The sequence below is a fragment of the Ornithorhynchus anatinus genome, chromosome 1, assembly GCF_004115215.2.
Source record: "Ornithorhynchus anatinus isolate Pmale09 chromosome 1, mOrnAna1.pri.v4, whole genome shotgun sequence".
In the NCBI taxonomy this organism is placed as follows: Eukaryota; Metazoa; Chordata; class Mammalia; order Monotremata; family Ornithorhynchidae; genus Ornithorhynchus; species Ornithorhynchus anatinus.
In genome coordinates this window covers 186,412,265-186,439,558 of record NC_041728.1, presented here as the reverse complement: position 1 = coordinate 186,439,558, position 27,294 = coordinate 186,412,265, and the positions used below count along the sequence as shown (strand labels likewise).

The 27,294-nt window shown below is 48.5% G+C and overlaps 1 protein-coding gene across 3 annotated transcripts; it reads right to left on the bottom strand.

Moving 5' to 3' along the window:
- Positions 1–27,294, bottom strand: LOC103169082 (NACHT, LRR and PYD domains-containing protein 12-like). 3 transcript variants are annotated; one of them, XM_029076219.1, is made up of 9 exons: positions 27,230–27,294; positions 23,041–23,296; positions 22,404–22,432; positions 19,054–20,719; positions 12,500–12,652; positions 11,840–12,010; positions 6,257–6,427; positions 511–681; positions 1–388 (listed from the first exon to the last, which is right to left on the bottom strand). In XM_029076219.1, exons 1-9 carry the CDS (start codon positions 27,246–27,248, stop codon positions 382–384), a joined length of 2,643 nt encoding a protein of 880 aa, XP_028932052.1. In that variant the 5' UTR covers positions 27,249–27,294; the 3' UTR covers positions 1–381. The 3 variants fall into 3 exon arrangements, with proteins under 3 accessions (XP_028932052.1, XP_028932123.1, XP_028932140.1); XM_029076290.1 differs by having other exon boundaries at positions 12,500–12,649; XM_029076307.1 differs by lacking the exon at positions 6,257–6,427.

The window sequence follows — 27,294 nt, the reverse complement described above, 5'->3', positions numbered from 1 at the left end:
ACACCATATTATTGTACTCTCCCAAGCACTTAGTACAGTGCTCCACACACAGTAAGCACTGAATAAGTATGATTGCTTGATTCTTTGACTAATTTTAAGTGGTGGGGGCTGGTGGAGAAGCCTGGAGGGAGAGCAGGGAAAGAGCGGTTCATGAAGCCATGTGACCAGGGTCTTGGTGGGTGGGAGCACTGTGTGTGTGTGTGTGTGTGTGTGTGTGTGTGTCCGCAGGCTTCCTGCAGCAGGAGCCGGCTCCGGGCCAGCAGACAGGGCAGCCTCATCCCCGTTACCACCTGCACCTGTGGGGAGATGGCTGGGCTCCAGGCACACAGGAGTGGCAGCAGGGGTGTTGCAGCAATGCAAGGGGACAGCGAATGGGGCTCCTCAAAACCTACGAGAGAACAAGAGTTGGAAACCGCTTTAGAACACAGCAGAGTCTGACTGGGAGTCTGAAGGTTCTTCCAGAGCCTAGAAATTGTATGTGAGAGCCAGGATTTAGGCAGGGGGATTTACCTTTTCCTTTCATAGTTGAAGTTTGCATGTTTTGAGTCATTTTGTAGCCGCTGTTTCACTGACTCACTCAGAAGATTCCCGAACAGGTCCAGCCGTGTCAGTTTCTTGTTGCCAGTGAGAATGGAGGACAGATCCTCATAACAGGCATCCCTGAGGCCACAGGACTGCAACCTGCAGAGGGCATCCAGAGAAGAAAATTCCTGTTAGCCCTCCTGTGTCAAACCTTTGCTACCTCTTCCTAAGAAAAATTCCCCTGTCCCCCAGCCCCACAGACCCTCTTCTCCCATCAGTCTCTTCTCCCTTCCTCCCTGCTCTCTGGTCTCTGCTCTCTGCTTTCCCAACCCAAGAGAGAACTGGAGACAGAGTCAGAGAAGGGCAGGGGTCAGTGAACCTTTGGGCTGTCACTCCTGGGCAGGAGACCATGAACAGTCCCCTAGGGGCTGGTCCATACTCGAGGCTCAAACCCTCTCAGCATCCCCCACTCAATTTATTGAGTTGAGGCAGCTCAAGTCAATCCTCAACTATGCCTTCTCCACTTAACTTGATTCCCTTGCTCCCCTGCCCCTTCATCAGTCTTGTACCACAAACTCACAGCCTTGGATCACCTCCATAGTGCCCTTCCTCTGCTTTTGTTCATAAGCTAAGGAGAGCTGCTAGTGGAAATCCAGACATTAGGCTGACCTTGTCCATCTCAATTTCATCCTCACCTGCTCTAACTCTGCCTTCTCTTCAGCCCTTATTGATTCCCATGCCAGTTTCCTGTTCCCTCTATTTCAGCCTTTTCCTCTCTTTAAACTCTCTTTCCTCTACTGCTCCCGTCTCTGACTCTTAATGACCTGACCTTCTATTTCATTGCTATAATTGAAACCATCAAGCATGAACTCCCTAAAATCTCCCTTGCACCTCTCAAAGTCCCACCCTCTTCCTTTTTGATTCTCCCATTCTTTCCAGTAGTTTCTCAAGTGGAGAGCTCCCTCCTCAGCCTCTCGAAATCCACCCCAGTGACCTGAATCTACAACCCAATCCCTTCACACCTCATTAAAATACCCCTTCTTCCCACCTTGATTGCTATCTTCAACAGTTCACTTTCAAATGGCTCCTTCCCCCCTGCATTCAAATGTGCTCATGTCTCCCATATCCTTAAAACAACCTCCCTTGGCCCTTGTGCACCCTCCAGTTATCACCCCCCCATTTCCCTCCTACCTTTCCTTTCCAAGTTCTTTGAGCCACTTAATCACACCTAACGCCTCTACTTCCTCTTCTCCAATTCTTTCCTTGTCCCTTGAAATCTGGCTTAAACCCTCTTCCCTCCAAGGAAACTGCCTCCTCCAAAGTCAATCAATCAATCAGTGGTATTTGTTGTGTTCTCATTGTGTGAGACTATAGTACAAAACAGTTGGTAGACAAATCTCTGCTCACAAGGAGTTTACAGTCCAAAGTGGGAGACAGACATTAAAATAAATCATGGATATGTACATAAGTACAAGTACATAAGTACAAGTACATAAGTAGGAGAAGCAGTGTGGCTCAGTGGAAAGAGCATGGGCTTGGAAGTCAGAGATCGTGGGTTCTAGACCCGGCTCTGCCACTGGCCAGCTGTGTGATTTTGGTCACTTCACTTCTCTGTGCCTCAGTTACCTCATCTGTAAAATGGGGATTAAAAACTGTGAGCCCCACATGGGACAACCTAATCACCTTGTATTCCCCCCAGCACTTAGGACAGTGCTTTGCAAATAGTAAGTGCTTAACAAATACCAACATTATTATTATTACTATAAGTGCTGTAGGATTGAGGGAAGGGTGAATATCAATGCTTGAAGGGTACAAAACCAAGCCCAAGGGTGAAGCAATAGGGAGAAGGGTACAATGAGGAGGTTTTATTTAGAAGAGTGAAGTGAGTATGCTGGGATGTAGTCGGAAATGAAAGAGGTAAAATAAACAGCATCTAAGGGATCAAATGTTTTAAAGTTGAAGGTAAGGAGTTTCCGTTTGTTGTGGAGATGGATGGGAAACCATAGGAGGTTCTTGAGGAGTGGGGAAACATGGACTGAACATTTCTGTGGAAAAATGATCCAGGCGGCAGAGTGAAAAATGGACTGTAGTGGGGAGAGACAGGAGGCAGGGAGGTCAGTGAGGAGGCTGATGTGGTGGATCATCAGCGAAGACACTGATCATCTTTATGAGGATGATACCCAGATCTCCCACTCCAGCCCTGATCTCTCCCCTTCTCTGCTGTCTTGCAATTCCTCCTGCCTTCAGGACATCTCTACTTGGATGTCCTGTCGACACCTCAAACTTAATATGCCCAAAACAACACCTTATCTTTCCTGTTCCTGTCCATACACTGTCCTCTCCCTGACTTTCCTGCCATTGTAGACAGCACTACTATCCTCCTTGTCTCACAAGCCTATAACCTTGACATTATCCTCTTTCAACCCACATATTCAATCTGTCACCAAAGCCAGTCGGTTCCATGTTCACAGCATAGCTAAGATCTGCCCTTTCCTGTATATCCAAACTACTACCATATTGACCTAAGCACTTATCCTATCCCACCTTGACTACTGCATTGGCCTCTTCACTTAGCTCCCTGTCTCCTGTCTGTCCCCACTCCAGTCCATACGTCACTCTGCTGCCTGGATCATTTATCTACAAAAAAGCTCAATCCATGTTTCCCCACTCCTCAAGATCCTCCAGTGATTGCTCGTCCTTTTCCACATCAAACAGAAACTGCTTACGATCAACTTTAAAGCACTCAATTACATTGCTCCCTCCTACCTTACCTCCCTTATTTCCTACTACAACCCAGTGCGCACACTTCACTCCTCTAACAACATATTCATTTTCTCTTGATCTCGTCTGTCTCACCACCAACATCAAGCCCTTGCCCTGTCTCTGATCTGGAACTCCCTCTCTCTACATATGTGGCAAACAATCACCCTCCCCACTTTCAAGGCCTTATTAATGGCACGTCTGCTCCATGAGGCCTTCTCTGATTACACCCTCTCCCTATTATCCATCTCCTTCTACATCACACTTACACTGGATTTGCACCCTTTAGTCAACCCTTCCTCAGCCCCACAGCACTGATGTATATATCTCTCATTAATTCATTTTTATGAATGCCTGTCTCCCCTTCTAGACTGTAAGACAGGTGTGGGTAGGGAATATATCTGCCAACTTTATTATACTCTCTCAAGTGCTTAGTACACTGGTCTGCACACAGTAAGTGCTCAGTAAATATAATTGATTGATTGATGCAGTAGTCAAGGCAGGATAGGATAAGTGTTGTGAAGGATTTGGTGACAGATTGAATATAATGTCAAGGTTATGGGCTTGTGAGATGGGAGAAAGGACAGGGTTTGTGTGGAAGACGAGGAGTTCTGTTATGAAAATGACCTTTTATTTGCCAAATCCAATGGCCTCCATTCCAACCTAATCTTCCTTGATGTCTCAATTGCCTCTGACATTGTGGATTACCCCTTTCTCCTAGAAATATTATTTAAGCTTGGCTTCACTAATACTGTCCTCTCCTGGTTTTCCTCCTATCTCTCTTGCTGCCCATTTCTCATTCTCTTTCACAGGTTCCTCCTCTGCCTCTCATCCTCTAACAGTTGGAGTTCCTCGAGGCTCAGTTCTGAGTGCCTTTCTATCATGTATCTATACCCACTCAATCACTCTCCTGGCTTCAACTACCATCGCTACACTGATGATTCCCAAATCTGCCTCTCTCCATCTCTGCAGTCTCACATTTCCACCTGCCTTCAGGAAATCTCTACTTGGATGGCCTGAGGATACCTCAAACTTAACATCTCCAAAACACAACTCCTCATCTTATCACCAAAATTCTCCAAATTTTGAATTCTCCAAATTCTCCCAAATTCTCCAAATCTTTTTGACACAAAAAAGGAGTCAAAAGGTCATGGCTTTTAATCTCTCCCCAGCCCCCACACCGTCACCCCTCACTCTCTCCTCTCCATAGCTGCTGCCAAATGTGGCCTCTTGGAACCCCTGCTCCATCATAGGGAAGGTTCCCTTCATCCTTGACCTGTTCCTGCCCTGGTCATTCCTCCTCCTCGCCATCACTGTAACCTGGCTCTCCTCTGATGACACGGTCTCCCCTGCTGCTCTCTCCAGAGAGGGCCTCTTCTTTTCCCACTCCCCCAGACTTATTGGGAAAAGAGGAGTTGAATCCCTTCTCATGCCCCAGTGACACTTTCAGTCCACCCCATCTCACTTTCCCTTTCTTTCCTCTCCTTTGAACCCCATATCATCCACTTCTACCACCCCCTCCAGATTCTTGTAGCTGTTCCCAGACTAAGCCCTCCTTTTCCTCAGCTCCCCCTCCCTCTGCACTGTTCCGACTCTCTCCCTTTGCTCTATCCCCTGCCCCCACCCCACAGCACTTGTGAATATAGCTACATATCTATAATTCTATTTATTTATATTAATGCCTGTTTACTTGTTCTAATGTGTGATATATCTATAATTCTATTTATATTGATGCTGTTGATGCCTGTTTACTTGTTTTTATGTCTGTCTCCCCCCTTCTAGACTGTGAGCCCGTTGCGGGCAGGGATTGTCTCTGTTGCTGAATTGTACTTTCTAAGTGCTTAGTACAGTGTTCTGCACACATTAAGTGCTCAATAAATACGATTGAATGAATGAATGAATGAATCCTCCTTTGGGCCTGGAATTCCCTTCCCCTTTGTATCTGACAATCCACCACTCTTCCCATCTTTTAAGCCTTATTTTTTTTTATGGTATTTGCTAAGTGCTTACTAAATGCCAGTCACTGTTCTAAGTCCTGGGGTAGATACAAGCTAATCAGGTTGACCCTGTGCCACATGAGGCTTTCAGTCTTAATCCCCATTTTACTGATGAAGTAACTGAGACTGAGGGTGTTCCAGGCCACAGATAGGACATGGTCGAGAGGTCAGAGGCGAGAAAAATGAGATCTAGGAACAGTGAGAAAGTTAACATTAGAGGAGCGAAGTGTGGGGACTGGGTTGTAGTAGGAGAGTAGCGAGGTAAGGTAGGAGGGGTAAGGTGATTGAGTGTTTTAAAGCCGATAGTAAGAAGTTTCTGTTTGATGAGTAGGTGAATGGGCAACCAATGGAGACTCTTGAGGAGTGGGGAAACATAGACTGAATGCTTTTGTAGAAAAATTATCAGGACAGCAGAGTGAAGTGTTGACTAGGGTGGGGAGAGACAGGAGGCTGAGAGGGCAGCAAGGAGGCTGATACCGTAATCAAGGCGGGGTAGGATAAGTGCATGGATTAACAGGGTAGCAGTTTGGATGGAGAGGAAAGAGTGGATTTTAGAAATGTAGTGGAGGTTGAACTGACAAGATTTAGTGATAGATTGAATATGTGGGTGAATGAAAGAGAGAAGTCAAGGATAACACCAAGGTTATGTGCTTGTAAGAGAGGAAGGATGGTGGTAGTGTCTACAGTGATGGGAAAGTCAGAAGAAGGAGAGGGTTTGGGTGGGAAGATAAGGAGTTCCATTTTTAGACATGTTAATTTTAAGGTGAGAGCAAGACATGTAGGAAGAAATGCCTTGAAGGCAGGAGGAAATGCGAGACTGCAGAGACTCTCCCTGGGAGCCAGGGAACATGGCAGCTTCTAACTCTTGTGCCTGTGGCCAGCTCTTGGTTGGACCCTCTCGCCCCGGATAGATGCTGCCTACAGTTACTCTACACTACCACAGTGGACCAGCCAGAAAAGAAACTGAATAAACTTACCCCAATATCTCTAGGGAACAGTTTGGATGTCTCAGCCCCTCGCAAAGTGATTTCACTGCTCTGGCATTCAGGTCACAGTTAGTCAGGTACAGACGTTTCAGTTTCTGGTTGCTGGCGAGGGCAGAGGAGAGGTCCTTACAACTGGCAACAGTAAGATGGCAGCGCTGCAATCTGGAGGAAAAACAATAGCAGGGAGAGACTGCTATCAGGACAGCCTCCAGGGCTAGGGTTCTGGGTCCCTCCTGGGCTGCTCACCCCATCTCTGTCTTTATGCTGGGAGCCCAAGGCCAGGGCTCACTGCCTGCAGATCCAGAGAGATCACGAAAGGGACCAGAGAAACCAAGGTTAAAGAGAGTTTCTGGGAGAAGGGAGAGGTCCAGCAAGTTAAAGGCAGCCAAAGCATAGAGGAGAATTTGGAAAGAGTCTACTACACTGGGCAAGAAAGGGGCCATGGGTGACTTTTCAGCCATTCTGCAGTCTGGCACCTTCTAAGCCTGAAAATACTCACACCCCAGGGACTCACAGCTTTAACCACTGTTTCTTCCTTACTTGGAAAAGCAGCATGGCCTCGTGGAAAGAGCACAGGGACTGGGAGTCGGAAGACTTTGCTTCTAATCGCTGCTCTGTCACTTCCCTGCTGTGTGACCCTTGGCTAGTCATTTAACTTCTCTGGTCTTCCACTTCCTCTTCTGTACAACAGGGACCCAATATTCATTCTCTCCTACTTAGATGGGAGACTTGGACTTAAAGGGATGACTATTTCTGACAGGATTATCTTGTATCTTCCCAGCTCTTAGTACAGTGCTTGACACATAGTAAAAACTAAAAAAAAAAACCATTTTAATCATTATTCCCCTTCATTGTAATCTATTCTGTGCCTGTCTCCCGTGCTACATTGTTAGCTCCTCAAGGACGGGGACCATATCTACCAATTCTATTTTACTTTTGCAAGCTCTTAGCTCAGTGTTTTGCACAAAGAAAGTGCTCAATTTAAACTGATGGTTTCTTGAGCCCAGGAACAGCACTGAGTCACAGGGGACAGAGAGCTGAGGAGTACCACCAGAGGTCAGTCAGTCAATCATATTTATTGAGTGTTTATGGTGTACAGAGCACTGTACTAAGTGCCTGGGAGAGAATAAATGAGCTTCCAGTCTAAAGCACTGCAAATAGATTGCAATGAAAATAATGCTGGACTAAAAATAGAGTGAAGTACTGTGAATCAATGCCTTATCACAGCAGGAGTGTTTGTGTATGCTGATGAATCCTAGAGCTAGGTCATTGAGAGATATTCTCTCGCCATGGTTACCCATAATGGAAAGGTCTAAGCCTAAACCTCAAAGTTAATTCACCTGTGCAAGGCAGCAGCGTCATGGGAAGAGTCAAAGGTGGATGATCAAGTGATCAAAATGTTGATCAAACACAGCAGCAGAGACTCAAGTTTTTTAATGCACGGAAGAAGGCAATGACAAACCACTTCTGTATTTTTTACTAAGAAAACTCTACGGATACACATAACAGCACATCAACTTGGTATTTAAGTGTTTACTGTGTCCCAAGCCCAGTGCTATGTTCTGGTACTCAGATCAGACACAGTCCCACTCTCATGAACTTCTTGATATCAGGGATCATGTCTACTAACTCAATTGTACTGCCCCAGTGCATAGTACAGTCCTCTGCACATAGGAAGTGCTCAGTAAATACTAATGATTGATTGATTCATTCATAGAATTGGTGGCTGTTCTGGTGGGCCTGCATTACTTGTTGCAGGAAGTACAATCAGTATAATAATGAAACAGTATTTTGCTTTCTTTTAAATTGTGGTACTAGATGTTTTTGTCTCTTTGCATTTGCAATAATCCGAAGTCCATATTTTGGAGTTTCATGAAGAAATAATAAATGGCTTTATGAGACATGAGGGTGGGGCTGGGAACCACAGAGTGGAGACTGAAGAGGAGCTCTGGGGGAGGGGCAGTCTGGGGTTTCCCAGCTGCTCCCTCAGGGTTGGAGCGAAGGCCTGGGGGAGCTGTCGTGGGGTTGTGGCTCTGCCCCTGCCCCTATTTCCAGGATGGACAGACAGTGAATAATAATAATAATAATAATGTTGGTATTTGTTAAGCGCTTACTATGTGCCGAGCACTGTTCTAAGCGCTGGGGTAGACACAGGGGAATCAGGTTGTCCCACTGGGGGCTCACAATCTTAATCCCCATTTTACAGATGAGGTAACTGAGGCATCGAGAAGTTAAGTGACTTGCCCAAAGTCACACAGCTGACAAGTGGCCGAGCAGGGATTCGAACCTATGACCTCTGACTCCAAAGCCCATGCTCTTTCCACTGAGCCACGCTGCTTCTCTAAATAATATATACACATGAGCACAGTGCTGAGGGGAGGGGAAGGGGGGAGAGGGAGGATCATCATCATCATGTTGGTATTTGTAAAGCGCTTACTATGTGTAGAGCACTGTTCTAAGCGCTGGGGTAGACACAGGGGAATCAGGTCGTCCCACGTGGGGCTCACAGTCTTAATCCCCATTTTACAGATGAGGTAACCGAGGCACAGAGAAGTTAAGTGACTTGCCCAAAGTCACACAGCTGACAAATGGCAGAGCTGGGAATCGAACTCATGACCTCTGACTCCAAAGCCCATGCTCTTTCCCCTGAGCCACGCTGCTTCTCTAGTGGAGATACAGACAAACCAAATCCACTTCAAGTATATCCTTGCATACTTTAACTCTGCCCCCATGAGAAGCAGCGTGGCTCAGTGGAAAGAGTTCGGGCTTGGGAGTCAGAGGTTGTGGGTTCTAATCCCGGATCTGCCACTTGTCAGCTGTGTGACCGTGGGCAAGTCACTTAACTTCTCTGTGCCTCAGTTACCTCATCTGTAAAATGGGGATTAACTGTGAGCCTCACGTGGGACAACCTGATTACCCTGTATCAACCCCAGCGCTTAGAACAGTGCTCTGCACATAGTAAGCGCTTAACAAATACCAACATTATTATTATTATTATTAAAAATATTTCTCCATACTTATTGACACCCATTCCCATCATCCTCACCAGTTGTTCCAGATGTTTAACTCTCTCCTCAAACCCCCTGCCCCCGTCTCCCTCATCCCATGCCCCTAACAATGTGGCCACTTACTGTATTGAGAAAATTGACATTACCTGGCATGATATCCCTAAAATAATAATAACAGTGATAATGATGGTATTTGTTAAGCGCTATGTGCCAAGCACCGTTCTAAGCGCTAGGGTAAATACAAGGTAATCACGTTGTCCCACGTGGGTCTCAAATTCCTAATCCCCATTTTACAGATGAGGTACCTGAGGCACAGAGAAGTTAAGTGGCTTGCCCAAGGTCACACAGCAGAGACGTGGCAGAGCTAGGATCAGAACCCACATCCTCTGACTCCCAAGCCCGTGCTCTTTCCATAAGCCATGCTGCTCTATCACTCCCCAGTTCCTCTCTGCTCTTGCCCCTTCTTCAATTCTCCCATCTTTCCTAACAGTACCTGTAGAGGAGTTCTCCTGCCTTCTCTCAAAATCCACCCCCTCCACCTGCACAGTCAACACTATTCCTTCACAAATTACCAAAACACTTGCTCCCTCCCTTCTGCCCTCCCGAACTGCCATATTCAACTATTCTCTCTCCTATGGCTTCTTCCCCACTGCTTTCAAACATGCCCATGTTGAAATGTTGGATGCCCATGCCCATCCTAAAAAAAAACCCTTCCTTTGACCCCATAGCTCCCTCCAGTTTTCCCCCCATCATCCTCCAACCATTTCTCTCCAAACTCCTTGAGTGAGTTATTTACACCTCCTGTCACAAGTTCCACTCCTCCAGTTCTCTCCTTGACCTCTTATGATCTGGCTTCCATCCCCCTCATGCCACAGAAACTGCCCTCTAAAAGGTCACCAAGTACCTCCTCCTTGCTAAATCCAGTGACCTCTACTACATCCTAATCCTCCTCGACCTCTCACTTGCCTTCGACATTGTCAACCACCCTCTTCTCCTGGAACCATTATCCAACCTCAGCTTCACTGACATTGTCCTCTCCTGGTTCTCCTCCTATCTCTCTGGCCGCTCACTTTCAGTTTCTTTTGTGGGATCCTCCTCTGCCTCCCACCCCCTAACTGTAGGGGTCCCTCAAGGTTCAGTTCTGGATCCCCATCTATTCTCCATCTTACACCTACTCCCTTGGACAACTTATTCGCTCACATGGATTCAACTACTACCTCTTTGCAGATGGCACCCAAATCTAAACCTCTTCCTCTCTGCAGTCTTGCATTTCCTCCTGCCTTCAAGACATCTCTACTTGGATGTCCTCCCATCAACTCAAACTTAACGTGACTAAAACAGAACTTCTTATCTTCCCACACAAAAAATGTCCTCCCCCTGACTTTTCCATCTCTGTAAAGGGCACCACCATCCTTCCTGTCTCACAAGCTCATAAACCTGGTGTTATCTTTCCATTCATTTATTCATTCATTCATTCAATTGTATTTATTAAGCACTTATTGTGTGCAGAGCACTCTACTAAGTGCTTGGGAGAGTATGCTAGTACAATAAACAGACACATTCCCTGCCCTCAGTGGGCTTACAGTCTAGAGGAGGGGAGGCAGACATTATATAAATAAATAAATTGCAGATATGCACATTAGTGTATCCATTTGATCAACTGTCTATGACCAAATGGATACATTTATTTACATACCTGTAAGGAAGAAAGTGACACAGTATTGCAAAAGGTCAGGAAGAAGAAAAAGCCAAAATGGATGTGAAAGATAACTCTAGAATTAGGCAAAAAAAAAAAAGGAAAGAAGCAAAAAACAGAGGACAAAAGAACTTGGTTAAAGAACTGAATTGAGAATTCCAGAAGTCTGCCAGGAAGGACAAACAGGAATATTATAACATCATATGTAAAGAAATGGAAGTCATTAACAAATGTGGGTGGATAAGATCACTACTTCAGAAAATTAAGGAAATTAAATTAACATTTCATCCTTGGATTGGCTTTGTCAAAAGCAAAGATGGACTGATGATAAATGATACCAGTACAATGAAACAGAGATGGAAAGACAGACAATTACTACTCCTACCAGTCTCCCCCTCTTGAAAGCCTTATTGAAGACACATCTCCATAAAAACCTAAGCCCTCCTTTCCTCTTATCCAACTCTTTTCTGCATCACCCTGGCTTGCTCCCTTTATCCATCCACTCTCCCAGTCCCACAGCACGAATGCATATACCTATAATTTATTTCTTTATATTAATATCTGTGTTCCCCTCTAGACTGTAAGCTCATTGAGGGCAGGGAATGTATCTCTTGTTACATTGTACTCTCCCAAGTGCTTAGTACAGTGCTCTGCATACAGTAAGCATACAATAAATACGATTGACTAACTGATTGACTGGCAAACCACCATTGGTACAAACTCTCTCTGGGAGCCAGAGAACATGGCAGCCTCCAACCCCTGCGCCTACCGTTAGGTCTCAGAGGGACCCTCACTTCCTGGACAGACACTTCCCTCAGTCACTTTACATTATTTTGGGGACTGTTAAGAACAGAAACTAGAGAAACTTACCCCAATGCCTCTAGGGAACAGTCTGTGTGTCTCAGTGCCTCAAACAGCCATTTTACACCTGTGTTTTCTGGGTCATCAAAAATCAAGTCCAGATATTTCAGGCTCTGGTTGCTGGCGAAAGCAGATGAAAGACCCTGACAATCGGCAGCAGTGAGATCACAGGAGTCCAATCTGGAGGAAAAATATCAGAAGGGAGAGACTCCTATCAGACCCACAATTCACTACTGTCCGACCTGGACCTTGGAAGGGATGCAGCCTGACAGACCCTTGGGCCCCAGCAGCCTTAGCCTCCTCTGCCTCCTACGCCCATTGACTCCCTTCCCGTCCCAGTCTTCAATCCGCTCAGGGGGTCCCAGCTGCTCCCAAGAGGACCCCGGCTACTGGTCCCAATGCACAGGGAATGGAGGGACATGGAGAACCTATGTGCCAAGCACTGTTCTAAGCACTGGGGTAGATATAATCAGGTTGTCCCACATGGGGCTCACAGTCTTAATCAGATGAGATAACTGAGGCACAGAGAAGTGAAGTGGTTTGCCCAAGGCCACACAGCAGACAAGTGGCAGATCTGGGATTACAACCCACATCCTCTCACTTCCAAGCCCGTGCTCTTTCCACTATGCCATGCTGCTTCTCCATAACTGACTGTCCCCTTAGACTCACCTGATTGTCCGTATCTTCCATTGTGGATGTCTCAATTCTTCACAAAGAGTCTCCATCCCTGATTCAATGAATAATTTAGAAAAAGTCAACTCTGTCAGGTCCTGGTTTGTTCTGAGCCCAGAGAAGAGATCCTTCCAGGCTTGCTTCACCCTGCTGGTGAAATAATCATTCTCATGAGCATCGTTTGGGAGTTTTCCTGCCAACTCTGAGGGTAGCTGAGCTTTCTTCAGGGGGGACTCCATGGGAAACCTCCATTTCTGCTGCTGCTGCTGTGGGACAGGACTGTATCCAACCCGTTGTCCAACCCATGCTTCAGTACAGTGCTGGGCACATAGTAAGGACCAAACAAACCTCAAGCTTAATGTGTCTAAAACAGAACTCCTTATCTTCCCACCCAAACCCTGTCTTCCCCTTAACTTTCCCATCATTCTAGATGGCCCCACCATCCTTCCTATCTCACAAGCCTATAACCTTAGCATTATCCTTGACTCTTCTCTCTCATTCAACCCACATACTCATTCCATCACTAAATCCAGTCAGTTCCACTTTCACAATATCACTAAAATCCATCTCTTCTGCTTCATCCAAACTACTACCTCACTGATCCAAGCACTTATCCTTTCCCTCCTTGATTACTGTATCAACCTCCTTGCTGACCTTCCTGCCTCTTGTCTTTCCCCACTTCAGTCAATACTTCACTCTACTGCCCAGATCTTTTTTCAGGACATGTTTCCCCACTGCTCAAGAAACTTCACTGGTTTCCCATTCACTCCCGCAACAAACAGAAACTCCTCACTTTAGGCTTTAAAGCACTCTATCACCTTGCCCCTCCTACCCCACCTCACTATTCTCCTAGTACAACCTATCCCACACAGTTTGCTCCTTTAATGCCAACCACATCACTCTATCTAGATCTCTTCTATCTGACCACCGTCCTCTTGCCCAAGACCGGCCTCTAGCCTGGAACGTCCCCTCCGCCCCCACCCACCCTCCATATCTGACACAATTACTCTCCCTGGATTCAAAGCCTTTTGAAGGCACATCTTCTCCAAGAGACCTTCCCTGATTAAGCCCTCTTTTTCTCTTCTCCCACTCCCTTCTGCATTACTCTGACTTGGTCCCTTTATTCACCTCCACTGCCAGCTCCACCGTACTTGTGTACCTAATTGTAATTTATTTATTTATTCATTCATTTATATTCAAGTCTGTCTCCCCACTAGACTGTGAGCTCATTGTGGATAGGGAATGTGTCCATTTATTGTTATATTGTACTTCCCCAAGATCTTAGTGCAGAGCTTTGCACACAGTAAGCACTCAAGAAATATGATTAAAGGAATAAACAAATACCACTGTTGTCAACATAATCCTCATCATTGTTATTATTGTTATGATTACTGTTGCCCCCCCCAACCAGTTACTCTGCCTGACCTGTTCATGTCTAGAATCTGGGAAGAACACGGTCTAGTGAATAGAGCACAGGCCTGGGAGTCAGAAGGACCTGGGTTCTAGTCCTCTCTCTCCCTTTTGTCGGCTGTGTCACCTTGAGAAGTCACTTAACTTCTCTGCTCAGTTACCTCATCTGCAAAATGAGAATAACACTGTGAGCTCCATGTGGGATCTGATTAGCTTGTATCTACCCCAGCACTTAGTATGTGTCTGACACATACTAAGCACTTAACAAATACCATTAAAAAAATTTGAAAATTAAAAAATTTTTCTCTGAACCAATGATTCTTTCACTTTGCTTAAGCTACCCCTGAGGCACAGAAATCTAGAGTGATTTAATTTTGGGCATTTCCAACTAAGCCTTTGCAACCTCCTCCCCAAAACCAGCTCTGTCACTTATGTGCTGTGTGTCCTTGTATAAGTCACTTAATCTCTATAGCTCGAGATTCTCATCTGCATCATATGAATCCAGTACCTACTCTTGCACCTATTTAGGCTGTGAGTACCTTGTGGGATGGAAACCATGTCAGGCCTGATTATTCATTCATTCAGTAGTATTTATTGAGCACTTACTATGTGCAGAGCACTGTACTAAGCGCTTGGAATGTACAAATCGGCAACAGAGACAGTCCCTGCCCTTTGATGGGCTTACAGTCTAATCAGATTATCTTGTATCTACTCCAGATCTTATAACAGTGACTGTCACATAACCAATCGATCAGTCAATCAATGGTATTTACTGAGTGTTTAGTACCAGTCAATCAAAGGTATTTATTTAGCACTGAGTATTTGCAGAGCACTGTACTAAACGTTTGGGAGAGTACAGTGCAGCAGAATTAGCAGACAAGTTCCTCATCTCTCTAGATGCTCAATTTCAGTCTCCTTCACAGGCTCCTCTTCAGCCTCCCACCCCCTAACTCCCCTGTCCCTCAAGGTTCAATTCTGGTTACCCTTCTATTCTCCATCTACACCCATTCCCTTGGAGAACTCATTTTCACCCTTGGCTTCAACTACCACATCTATGTAGATGACACACAAATCTACATCTCCATCTACATCTCTCTTTCTACCACCCACCCCGCATGCTCCGCTCCTCTGCCGCCCACCTCCTCACCGTCCCTCGGTCTCGCCTATCCCGCCGTCGACCCCTGGGTCACGTCCTCGCGCGGTCCTGGAACGCCCTCCCTCCTCACCTCCGCCAAACTGATTCTCTTTCCCTCTTCAAAACCCTACTTAAAACTCACCTCCTCCAAGAGGCGTTCCCAGACTGAGCTCCTCTTCTCCCTCTACTCCCTCTGCCACCCCCCCTTTACCTCTCCGCAGCTAAACCCTCTTTTTCCCCTTTTCCCTCTGCTCCTCCACCTCTCCCTTCCCATCCCCACAGCACTGTACTCGTCCGCTCAACTGTATATATTTTCGTTACCCTATTTATTTTGTTAATGAATTGTACATCGCCTTGATTCTATTTAGTTGCCATTGTTTTTACGAGATGTTCTTCCCCTTGACTCTATTTATTGCCATTGCTCTTGTCGGTCCGTCTCCCCCGATTAGACTGTAAGCCCGTCAAATGGCAGGGACTGTCTCTATCTGTTGCCGACTTGTTCATCCCAAGCGCTTAGTACAGTGCTCTGCACATAGTAAGCGCTCAATAAATACTATTGAATGAATGAATGAATGAATCTCCACCTCTGATCTCTCTCCCTCTCTGCAGCCTCACATTTCCTCCTGCCTTCAAGAATTATCTACTTAAATGTCCACCCATCACGTCAAATTTCACATGTCCAAAATGGAACTCCTTATCTTCCCTCCTAAACCCTTTCCTTCGCCTGACTTTCCCATCACTGTAGATGACACCATCATATTCCCTATCTCACAAGCCCATAACCTTGGCATTATTCTTGACTCCTCTCTTTCATTCAACCCACATATTCAGTCCATCACTAAATCCTGTCAGTTCCACTTTCACAACATTGCTAAATTCCTCCCTTTCCTCTCCATCTAAACTGATATCACTTTAATACAATCACTTATTACTGTTTCCTGCGAAAGAGCACGGGCTTGGAACTCAGAGGTCATGGGTTCCAATCCCGGATCCACTATTTATCAGCTATGTGACTTTGGGCAAGTCACTTAACTTCTCTGTACTTCAGTTACCTCATCTGGATTACGACTGGGAGCCCCGCGTCGGACAATCTTTCATTCAATAGCATTTATTGAGCGCTTACTATGTGCAGAGCACTGTACTAAGTGCTTGGAATGAACAAGTCGGCAACAGATAGAGACAGTCCCTGCCGTTTGACGGGCTTACAGTCTAATCGGGGGAGATGGACAGACGAGAACAATGGCAATAAATAGAGTCAAGGGGAAGAACAACCTGATTACCATGTATTTATTGCAGTACTTAGAACAGTGCTTGGAACATGGTAAGCACTTAACAAATACCATCAGTATTACTGATTCCTGTATCAGCCTCCATGTGTACCTCCCAGACTCCTGTCTCTCCCCACTCCATTCCATACTTCACTCTGCTGTCCAAATCATTTTCGATGATGGGCTCACAGTCTAAACGGGGGAGACCAACAGCAAAGCAAAACAGAACAAAACAAAAATAAGACAACATCATCAAGATGTTCATTCATTCATTCAGTAGTATTTTTTGAGCGCTTACTATGTGCAGAGCACTGTACTAAGCGCTTGGAATGTACAATTCTGCAACAGAGAGAGACAATCCCTGCCCAATAACGGTCTCACAGTCTAAATAGGGGAGACAGACAGCAAAGCAAAACAGAACAAAACAAAACAAGACAATAGCAACAAGATAAATAGAATCATGGAGATATACACCTCATTAACAAAATAAGTAGGGTAATAAATAATATATACAAATGAGCACAGTGCTGAGGGGAGGGGAAGGGGGAAGAGCAGAGGGTGGGGGGAGCAGAGGGAAAGGGAGGCTTAGTCTGGGAAGGCCTCCTGGAGGAGGTGAGCTCTCAGTAGGGCTTTGAAGAGAGAAAGAGAGTTAGTTTGGCTGTTGTGAGGAGGGAAGGCATTCCAGAACAGCGGTAGGACGTGGGCCAGGGGTCGATGGCAGGATAGGCATTAACGGGGGACGGTGAAGAGGTGAGTGGCAGAGGAATGGAGTATACGGGGTGGGCAGTAGGAAGAGAGAAGGGAAGTGAGGCCGGAGGGGGCAAGGGGGTGGAGAGCTCTGAAGCCAAGAGTGAGGAGTTTTTGTTTCGTGCAAAGGTTGATAGGCAACCACTGGAGGTTTTTGAGGAGGGGAGTGACATGCCCAGAATGTTTCTGTAGGAAGATGATCTGGACAGCAGAATGAAGAACAGACTGGAGTGGGGAGAGATAGGAGGAAGGAATATGCGAGAGGAGACTGACACAATAATCCAGTGGGGATATTATGAGAGCTAGTACCAGCATGGTAGCAGTTTGGATGGAGAGGAAAGGGCGGATCTTGTCGATATTGTGAAGGTGAGACCAGCAGGTGTTGGTGACAGATTGGATGTGTGGGGTGAATGAGAGAGCTGAGTCAAGGATGACACCAACGTTGTGGGCACGTGAAACAGGAAGGATGGTAGTGCCATCCACAGTGACAGGGAAGTCAGGGAGAGGACAGGGTTTGGGAGGGAAGATAAGGAGCTCAGTTTTAGACATGAAAAACTGTCCTTGACTCTTGTCTCTTCCCACTCCAGTCCATACTTCACTCTGTTGCCCAGATCATGTTTCTACAAAAATGTTCAGTCCACGTCTCCCCACTCCTCCAAAACCTTCAGTGGTTGCCCATCCACCTCTGTAACAAACAGAAACTCCTTGCCATCAGCTTCAAAGCATTCAGGAAGCAGCGTGGCTCAGTGGAAAGAGTTCGGGCTTGGGAGTCAGAGGTTGTGGGTTCTAATCCCGGCTCCGCCACTTGTCTGCTGTGTGACCTTGGGCAAGTCACTTAACTTCTCTGTGCCTCAGTTACCTCATCTGTCAAAATGGGGATTAAAAAATGTGAGCCCCACTTGGGACAACCTGATTACCCTGTGTCTACCCCAGTGCTTAGAACAGTGCTCTGCACATAGTAAGTGCTTTACAAATACTATAATTATTAATTACCTTGCATCCTCTTATCTTACCTCTCTGATTTCCTACTGCAGCCCAACCCTTACAGTTCACTCCTCTATTGTCAACCTATTCACTGTACCTCAAATCTCTTCTCTCTCACTGCCAACCCCTCGGCCACATCCTGGGGAATGGCCATCCACACGCTGGGGAAGCAGCGTGGCTCAGTGGAAAGAGCATGGGCTTTGGAGTCAGGGCTCATGAGTTCGAATCCCAGCTCTGCCACTTGTCGGCTGTGTGACTGTGGGCAAGTCACTTAACTTCTCTGTGCCTCAGTTCCCTCATCTGTAAAATGGGGATTAAGACTGTGAGCCCCACATGGGACAACCTGATTCCCCTATGTCTACCCCAGCGCTTAGAACAGTGCTTGGCACATAGTAAGCGCTTAACAAATACCAACATTATTATTATTATTATCCTGCCTCTGGCCTGGAACACTGCCTCTTCATATCTGACAGATGATCACTCTCCCCAACTTCAAAGCCTTATTAAAAGAACATCTTTTCCAAGAGACCTTCCCCAACTAAGCCCTCACTTCCTTTTCTCCCACTCCCTTTTGGGTTGCCCTTGCACTGGGATTGGCATCTTTTATTCACCCCTCCCTCAGCTCCACAGCACTTATGTACATATCCACAATGTAGTTATTCATACTAATGTCTGTCTCTACTTCTAGACTTCAAGCTCATTTTAGGCAAGGAACATGTCTACCAACTCTGTTACATTGTACTCTTCCAAGGGCTTCTCCTGGGTCTGGACTGAGAAGGCCCTAGGGGGAGCTGGCCGAGGGTGGTCTCAGAGCAGATTCAGGCCATTCCTCCGGGGGCTCTGCTCAGAAACCTTCATGGCAAGCCCGGTGAGGCCTGTGGATTTGGCTGCACTAGCTGGGGGCAACTTGAGGTTTCTGCCAGTTCCAACCTCAGGCCTCTGCTTAGGGATGGGCCAGAGGCCACCGCAATGGGGAAAAGGTGGATGGTGAGGACAGTGGTACTCACGGACAGCCAGCTTCTCCAAAATAGGTCATACCCAAATCTCCACCTCCTATACGAATACTCTGCAATGTTTGGCAGTGTTTGATGCAGAAAGAAGAAACCAGGAGTTTCATTCTGGTATCAATTTCCAAATGAATTCTTTGGAAACGGTTCATCACAGTTCTGATGAACTCCTTCTCCTGGATTTCATACAAACAATCAAACAACGTTTCCAGGTCAAGGATCTCACAATGACCTTTACTCCACTGCAGTAATTCCTTTTTTATTTCCTGCGAAATTTTGCAGTTAAATTTTTTCTCCAGGTCTTTCACCCTCGCTTCATTTAAGAGACCAAACAGGAAACGCACTGTTAATGTTAAAAACCCTTTCCACTGGCTTTTCTCATTCTCTTCTAGCAGCTTTTTCACATCTCCAATGTCAGTGATCGAATCATCCATCGCTTCCTCCTCTGCCCCCAATGCGTAGAACATTGCTGCAAAAAACTCTTGGAAACTCAAGTGAATGAAGCTGTAGCTGTTTTCACAGTCTATGTCCTTCTGGAAAATGCTCAGCTGCAGGAAAGGAGAGACATCGGACATATCTAAACCATGCTTCCTGAGGTCATCTCCGTCAAACAGGATCTTCTGGGTCCAGACTCCCTCTGCAGCTAAATGGCACAGCCTCCGCAGGATGGGCGGATCCTGACTGGGACGGTCCTGGGTAGCAGGGAACAGTGCGGCCAGGTAGTTGACGTACAGGTCTGTGGTGGTCCGGGAGGTTTGTGTGAGATCTTTTCCGCACTTCAGCTGCTGCTTCAGGCAAGTGCAGACAATCCAGCACACCAGCGGGACAAAGCACATGGTGAACAAAGTTTCATTGTCTTTGACCAAATCGAAGGCTTGCATGGCTTGATTCTCATCTCCAAAATATCTGCAGAAATATTCCTTCCTGTCAGCCTCAGAAAACCCCAGAATCTCCACATGGTATGGATGTTGCAATAAGTTATTGAGGGCCTCCAGAGAAGTGAGTCTTGAGGTGATCAGCAAGTAGGCCTCGGGCAGCAGGATCTTCCTCAGTAGACTGCTCATTAAGATCGGCACTGGCCGCTTTTCACTCCAGTCGTAACACAGGTCATATTCCTGCTCTTCAAAGGACCACTTCAGTTCATCAAAACCATCCACGATGAACAGGAGTTTTTCCGGCTGGGACATAATCTCATCAAATGAAGCCCGTGGGTCACCCAAATGAACTGAAATCAAATCAGACAAACTCCTCTCACTCAATTGGTTCATTTCTCTGCAGTTTAGATAGAAAACGAACTGGAATATGTCTTCAAAGAAGTTTCCTTTGGCCCAATCCAACATGATCTTTCTGGCCAGCATCGTTTTCCCTATCCCAGCAGCTCCCTGCAGCACAATGGTCTTGGGCCGCCGGAATCGTATCTTGTCAGGTCCGAATAAAGCATTCACCTCCACAAACTGCCCCTTTTCCTCCATGGTCCTGGCATGATCCCATCCCACGGCCAGAAGCTCATGTTCTTTCTGTTCCCTCTGGGGGTGTTCAGGGAGACACAACAACTGGGTGAAAATGTGTTGTAAGACTACACTCTCGCCGGGACGAGCATTGCGTTCCCGTAGAAGGCTGAATTTTTCTTCCATTCGGGCTCGGTACCTTTTCCTGATGGCTGCACCTGGGGGATGAAGCAGCACAGAGATGTTCAGGGGAAAGTCTGGCGTTTGGTTGCTCATCCTTCCCTGCCACTGGAAGTCCCTGCCAGCCAGCCAGTCACCCAGGCAGAGATCGGGTAAGGATAGCCAGCAGGACACCCAATGGGGTGGAGTTGGAGGAGAGAGAAGAGGAGGTGGAGAGCAAAGAGAAAGCAGGAGTGAGAGGGGCTGGTGAGGAGGACAGGGAGGGGAAAAGGAAGGAGAGCTAGAGGGGAGGGGAAGAAGCAGTGAGAAGCAGGGGAAGGGGTAACGAGGCAGAGTCACTTAGAGGCTAAATGAGGGCTTTCAGGAGATGCTGCTTCCCACCTCCTCAGGGTCAGAGCTCACTCCCGGGGATCCCTAAGAGGGAGGACTGCCTCCAAGGCATGAGATCACTGGCTGTGGAAGATGGAGCTGTGGAGACCAGCAGGGCTACTGCTGTGTTTATTACAAACCCTAAATGGGATCACTGTGCTGGACCTGATACTAGCGACCTACACCCTCAGCAGAGAGACCAGAGGGCCTAGAGCCTGTCAGCCTTAGGGCTGACAAGAACCTGGCCAAGGATGCCCCAGACCAGAGGGTCTGCCTAGTGTCGGGGGGAGGGGGTGCCACAGGGCCAAATGTGGCAAAGTGTGGGTGGAGTAAGGTCGGGGGGGAAGGAAGGATGGATGGCATGGAGTGTGTGGCACTGGGGCATTGACGTTTTGCATTGCAATGGGGGGTGTGGAGTGAATTTTGTGGTGTTGGGGTGTGTTTTGATGGGGTGTATGAAGTGGAGTGTTTGGGAGTGAACAGTTGTACAGAAGTAGCGTAACCTTGTGGAAAGAGCCCAGGGCCTGGGTGTCAAAAGGACCTGGGTTCTACTTCCACCTCCACTTTCTTGCTGGCAAGCCACTTCACTTCTCTGTGCCTCAATTCACTCATCTGCAAATTGGGGATTGAATACTTGTACTCCCTCCTACTTAGACTTTAAGCCCCGTGTGGAACCCAATTACCTTGTATCTACCTCAGCGCTTAATACAGCGTTTGGCACATAGTAAGTGCTTGACAATTACCATTACTATTATTACTGTAGAAACAGGGAGAGATGGGGAAAGATGGGAGAGGGAAGGCAGAAACTGCAGGGGAGACATGATAGAGGCAAGGGAGAGGTGACCCAAAAAACAGGGAAGAGACAGTGGGAGAAAAGAGGGAGATAGGGTAGAGAAGGGGGTAGAGATGGTAGGAGAGATGAAAGAGAGAAGGGGGACAAACAGCAGGAGAGATGAGGGAGAGAGAAGTTGAAGAGACAGGGAGAGATGGTGGGAGAATGGGAGGGGGAAATGGCAGGAGAGGACAAGGGAAACGGCTGGCAAAATGCAGGAAAGATGGTGTGAAAGACCGTGGGAGAAAGGACGGGGTCCCGCAGCCCCCACCCCTCAGTCCCTGGGGAATGTTGCCCGGGGAATGTTAGTTCAGTTCTCAGCATACATAGACCTTAGTGCACACTATGGCTACTACTTCTGGGCTGTGCTCAAAAACAGCCTCCTAGCCCCCATTCCCTGTTCTGTGGTCTGTGTGAATTCCCCAGCCCAGCTCCCCATCTGGCCCCTTCAGGGGGTGTGGGGGGTGGGGGAGTTGGGTGGGGGAAGGGCCCCGGAACGTCCAGAGCCCTGGGATACTCACCATCCTGTGGACTCTGCATCTCTGGGGATCTGGGATAAAGGACAGGAGAGTTTCAGTCCTGGCAGCAATTTATGGGTTCCCTGAAGGGGAGGACCAGTGGGTGGGGGAGTGGCAGGGCCAGGGCCAGAGGGATGAGGGCCAGGAGAAGGGCAGGAGCCGGAGGGACAGAGGGTCTCTGGATGAGTTGGGGTGGGGTGGGGGCCACAAGGGCCCAGCAGGGCAGTGGCCGGCAAGGGTGAGGACAAGGTCTGGCAAAAGAGAGGGAAGAGGGTAGGGTCAGGCTTGGAGGTCCTGGGGAGAAGCCGGCTGAGAAAGGGGCAGCAGAAAGACACAAACATTGCCGGTCTGGACCCCGTGAGTCCCCTGCCTGCCACCCCTCGCTCCAAGTCCTGAATCCCTGGGTCCAGGAAGGGGTCTGAGTCCTGAGACTCCAGGGCAGGGGAGGCCCCGAGGGGCAGGGGGACAGAGTTGAGTCCAGGAGACTGGGACCCCTGATTCAGGCTGGGGCTGGCCTGGGGCTGGGGGCAGCGGGGCTGGAGGTGGGGAGGGAGGGAGGGTCTGGCTGTGGATCCGGGCAGGAGCCCCACTGGAATCCGTCTCTCTGCCCCAGGGCCGGCGGACTCCCGCACTCTGGTACCTCTCTAGTTCTTTCAGCAGGGGCCCGTGTATCTCCCTCAGGGCCTTCAGCAGCAGGTCTTTGCAGTTCTGGGTCCAGGAAGGGCTGAAGCTGAACAGTGTCCGCATCTTGTTGGGGTTGGTGGACTCGGCCCGAACGAGCTGGTACTGCTCCTGGCTCAGCACGCTGCCAAACAGTTTGTCCAGCACCTGGTCCACCGATGTCACCCTCTGGATCAACTGCTCCCGCAGTGAGGGCTGGTCCACAAAGTGCAGTTCTGTGGGCAGGGAATGTGCCTGTTTAGTGCTGTATTGTACTTTCCCAAGCGCATAGTACAGGGCTCTGCACAAAGTAGGCACTTAAAAAATACAGTTGAGTGAATGAATGGGGGCAGGTGGGGGAGCGGCAGCTGGCTGTGTGCGGGACGAGGCCCCGGGGTGGGGGCGGAAGCGGTGACCCGGGAGGCTGAAGCCCTGAGAGGCCATCAAAGGGCGGGAGCAGGCTGGAACTGGGGCAGTCCAGAGAGGAGCCCAGCGCCTGGTTCTGGTAAGATCGGGCAGGGCACGAGGGGCCTTGGAGCCTGTTGGCAGTGGGCGGGGGCTGGGGCAGCATGGGTGGGTTAGAGTTGCGGCAGGGGTGGGACGGCAAGGGTGGTGTGGAAGCAAATTGTTAGAGGTTTACATTTGCTCCCTTCTCTTACATCGTCCCCTCTGAGCTGAGCTGTTTTCCTCTTGTAGGTCCACTTGATTGCCTTATAAACATGAAAATGAAAACCACAAATCCTGCTGAGACTTCCTTAACGTGTGGGTGTTTGAGAATCCATCTTGTTTAAATGAACAAAGAGTAACGCTGTCTTAGATACCCATAAACTCTGTACACTTGGCTCAGTGGGTTGGGCTTGGGAGTGAGAGGTCGTGGATTCTAATCCAGATTCTGCCACTTGTTAGCTGTAAGACTTTGGACAAATCACTTAAACCTCTCTAAGTCTCAGTTCCCTCGTCTGTAAGACGGGGACGAAGTCTGTGAGCCTTACGTGGGACACCCTGATTACGTTGTACTACCCCAGTGCTTAGAACAGTGCTTTGCACATAGTAAACGCTTAGCAAATGCCATCATCATATCATTATTATTATTATTATTAACTGTGTACTGGACTATCTACCGTTCTGTCTCTTTCCCATATTGTACTCGGCAATTGACCATCCTGTCTCCATTCTATCTCCTTCCAATATTGTACTACACATCCTGTTTCCGTTTAATCTCCTTTCTGTGGTAGATCAATCCGTTAAAATTGGGTAACAATGTGTCAATTACATTGCCTTATACAGACCATTCCTAAGAACTGGTTCTGATTGAAGGGTGGAGTACGGGCAACGCAAGGGGATTTGGTGGGATTTTGGCTGCGTGGTGGCAGAGTTGAGGTGGAGTGGATCGTGGAAATGCTTGCAAATAAAGGTAACAGGTTGGGGAAGGCTCAGCACTATCCGTAACTCATACCACCCTCCCCCCCAACCCCGTGGTGAACAGGCCACAGTCACTTTCTGCCCTTTCCTGTTCTCTCAGCTCGCTCTCTTGAGTCTGTTCATTTCTACACCAAGGTCACGAAACCCTCTCACGCAATTGAGAGATCAGAGTCATTTCTCTGATAAAAAATCCATAGCAACTGGTTGATAAGAATGTCACGCACCATGGCCCTGCTTTCAACGGCTGTCTGAGCGGAAAGAATCCTGCTACCTGTTCCTAGAGTAGATATGTAACTGTCCTGTCCTGTTTTGTGGTCTCTGTTCATATGCCAAGCTCAGAAATTGTATCACCTTATTTAACAAAACTCTGTATTGCGTGGAGTTGAGCTGGTTTTGGGTGGCAGGGAAAACTCTGTCTGCCCATCACCACTCCCTAATAGCACTAGTAGGAATAAACTCACCTCTGACACAGCCTCTTGAACACAATGCAGAATATGTGAAGTTCTCTTCAACAGTGGTACAGGTGGGGCAGGGGCAGCATATGGTGTTTAAGGGCACAAGGGGTAGGGGCAGGGGAAGAGTAGGTGGGTAAGAGTGGTGAGCCAGAGCTGCTTGGGGGCTGTGGGGGTATTAGGGAGTCCGAGGCAAGGGCAGATTTGCTGTGGGTGGGTTAGGGAGACAGAGGCGGTGGGGCAGGTGTGGGGGTAGGGTAAGTGTGGATGGGTTAAGGTGGCAGGGGCAATGGGGGCAGGAGTGAATGTGGGTCGGTGTGGGTGGGTTAGGATGGCAGGGGCAGTGGGGGCGGGGGCAGTGTCATTTGCTATTGTTTTAATGAGATGTTCATCCCCTCGATTCTATTTATTGCTATTGTACTTGTCTGTCCGTCTCCCCGGATTAGACTGTAAGCCCATCAAAGGGCAGGGACTATCTCTATCTGTTACCGATTTGTACATTCCAAGTACTTAGTACAGTGCTCTGCACATAGTAAGCGCTCAATAAATACTATTGAATGAATGAATAGGGGGAGCAGGGGTGGAGCAGGGTCCATTTGAGTAGGGTAGGGCAGCAGGGGCGGTTGGGGCAGAGGCACTGGAGGCAAAGGTAGAGTCAAGTGTGGGTGGGTTAGGGCAGCAATGGCAGTAGTGGCAGGGTCAGTGGGCGTGGGGCAGAGATAGGTCATTGTGGGTCGGTTAAGGCAGCAGGAGTGGCCAGCAAAGGCATTGGTGGTTTAGGGAGGTGTGGGTGGTTTAGGAAGGTGGAGGCAGGGGGAACAGAGGAAGTGGTGGTAGCGTGGGTTTGGGAGGCAGGGGTGGGGACAGGGGCCCTGGCGGCAGGGATAGTGAGGGGGCAGGTGTTTCAGGCCTCAGGGTTCGGTCATGTGCAGGTTGGGGTGGGGCAGGGGGCAGGGGGCTGCGGGAGGCAGGGATGGTCACTGACGGCCCCCCTCCCCCCAGTCAGCCTGCAGAAACTGCAGAGGATGGAAGTCCTGAAACAGGGGAAGCCCCTGCTGGAGCAGGGTTGGGGGTGGAGGTCAGGGGGAAGACAGGAGGGAGATACACCTTTGGGTGGGGCCAGGGACCTTCTCTACCTCCCTCCTCTGGCAGGGTAAGAGACCATCTTGCTCAAAGGATGCTATTCTAGGGGGTTGGGGTTGTGTGACACCGAGGTGGGAGGGAGAGAGGTGGGATCCAGACCCTTGAGAGCTGCCCACCCCCAAGACCCAGTGTGAGCCACCCCCAGGCACAAAAATACCATTTAGGGTGATGACTTGAAGGGAGGATGATGGAAAGATCACTGGGAGTTAACACAGGGGGAGGTGAGGAGGGGTTCCAGGGGAAAGAATTAGGTTAAGGGTAGGGCCTGCTGATCAGGACCTCCATGAGGCAGGAGAGTCCTTCTGTTGAAAGATGCTGTGGTGGATGGTGAGATCGTGTCCGTGGGTAAGCTGCCACACTGACAGCCCCCCATCACTGTGTCCATGGAGAGAACGCCCCATCAGGCACCTTTTCTGGCAGGGCCATTGCGGGAGGGTTGCTCAGACCCTGGTGGTGGAGATGGGAAAGGACCTGTGCTCCAGTGGGGTTTTCTGCAGTACTGGTGACCTGCACTGCCCCATCCACAGTCTCACCCTCTTTTCCCCTCAGAGAGCCCCAGACCTCCAGCCCCCAGACCCCGAGTTGTGCAGGAGGAAAAGGGGTGTCAGGGGAATCAGTCACCTTTTCCCCTCTAGGATCTCTGTCTCCTCAGCCCTAGTAGCACGTCATGGGGCTCCTGGGCATCGGATGTGGGGAGTGAAGGAGGACAGGGCATGTCAGAAGAGTCAGTCACCTCTGTCCCCTCCAGGCTTTCAGTCTACTTAGGCTTACCACCATGTCAGAGGCTGGGCAGACTTGGGCCAGGAGGTCCCACAGTGGCCAGCAGGACTCTAGGCAGTGAGAGTCAGAGTGGAGAGGACACACCAGCCAACATGCCTGCACCTCTCGCCCTTCCAGTCAGTGGGACGTGGCCCCAACCCAAGACCCTTGGGCCTGCTCATCCGCACTGGACAGCAGCGGGAGCCCAAGCTACTGTGACCCTTTCCTGGAGTCTAGGGGGGTGATCTGGACCCTTCCCTGGCACTGGGCTACCCCCAGATCATCCCCCATGCAAAATAGCCACTTCTCCCCATCTTGGGGCTATGGGGTGTTGTCTCACATCCTGGGGACCCAGTTACATCAATCTTTACTGTCTCCTGGGGGTTCACTCACCAGTCAGCGAGACCTCCATCTCTCCCAGATCTCAGCTACGCTGTTCGTATAAAAAGTGAAAGAGA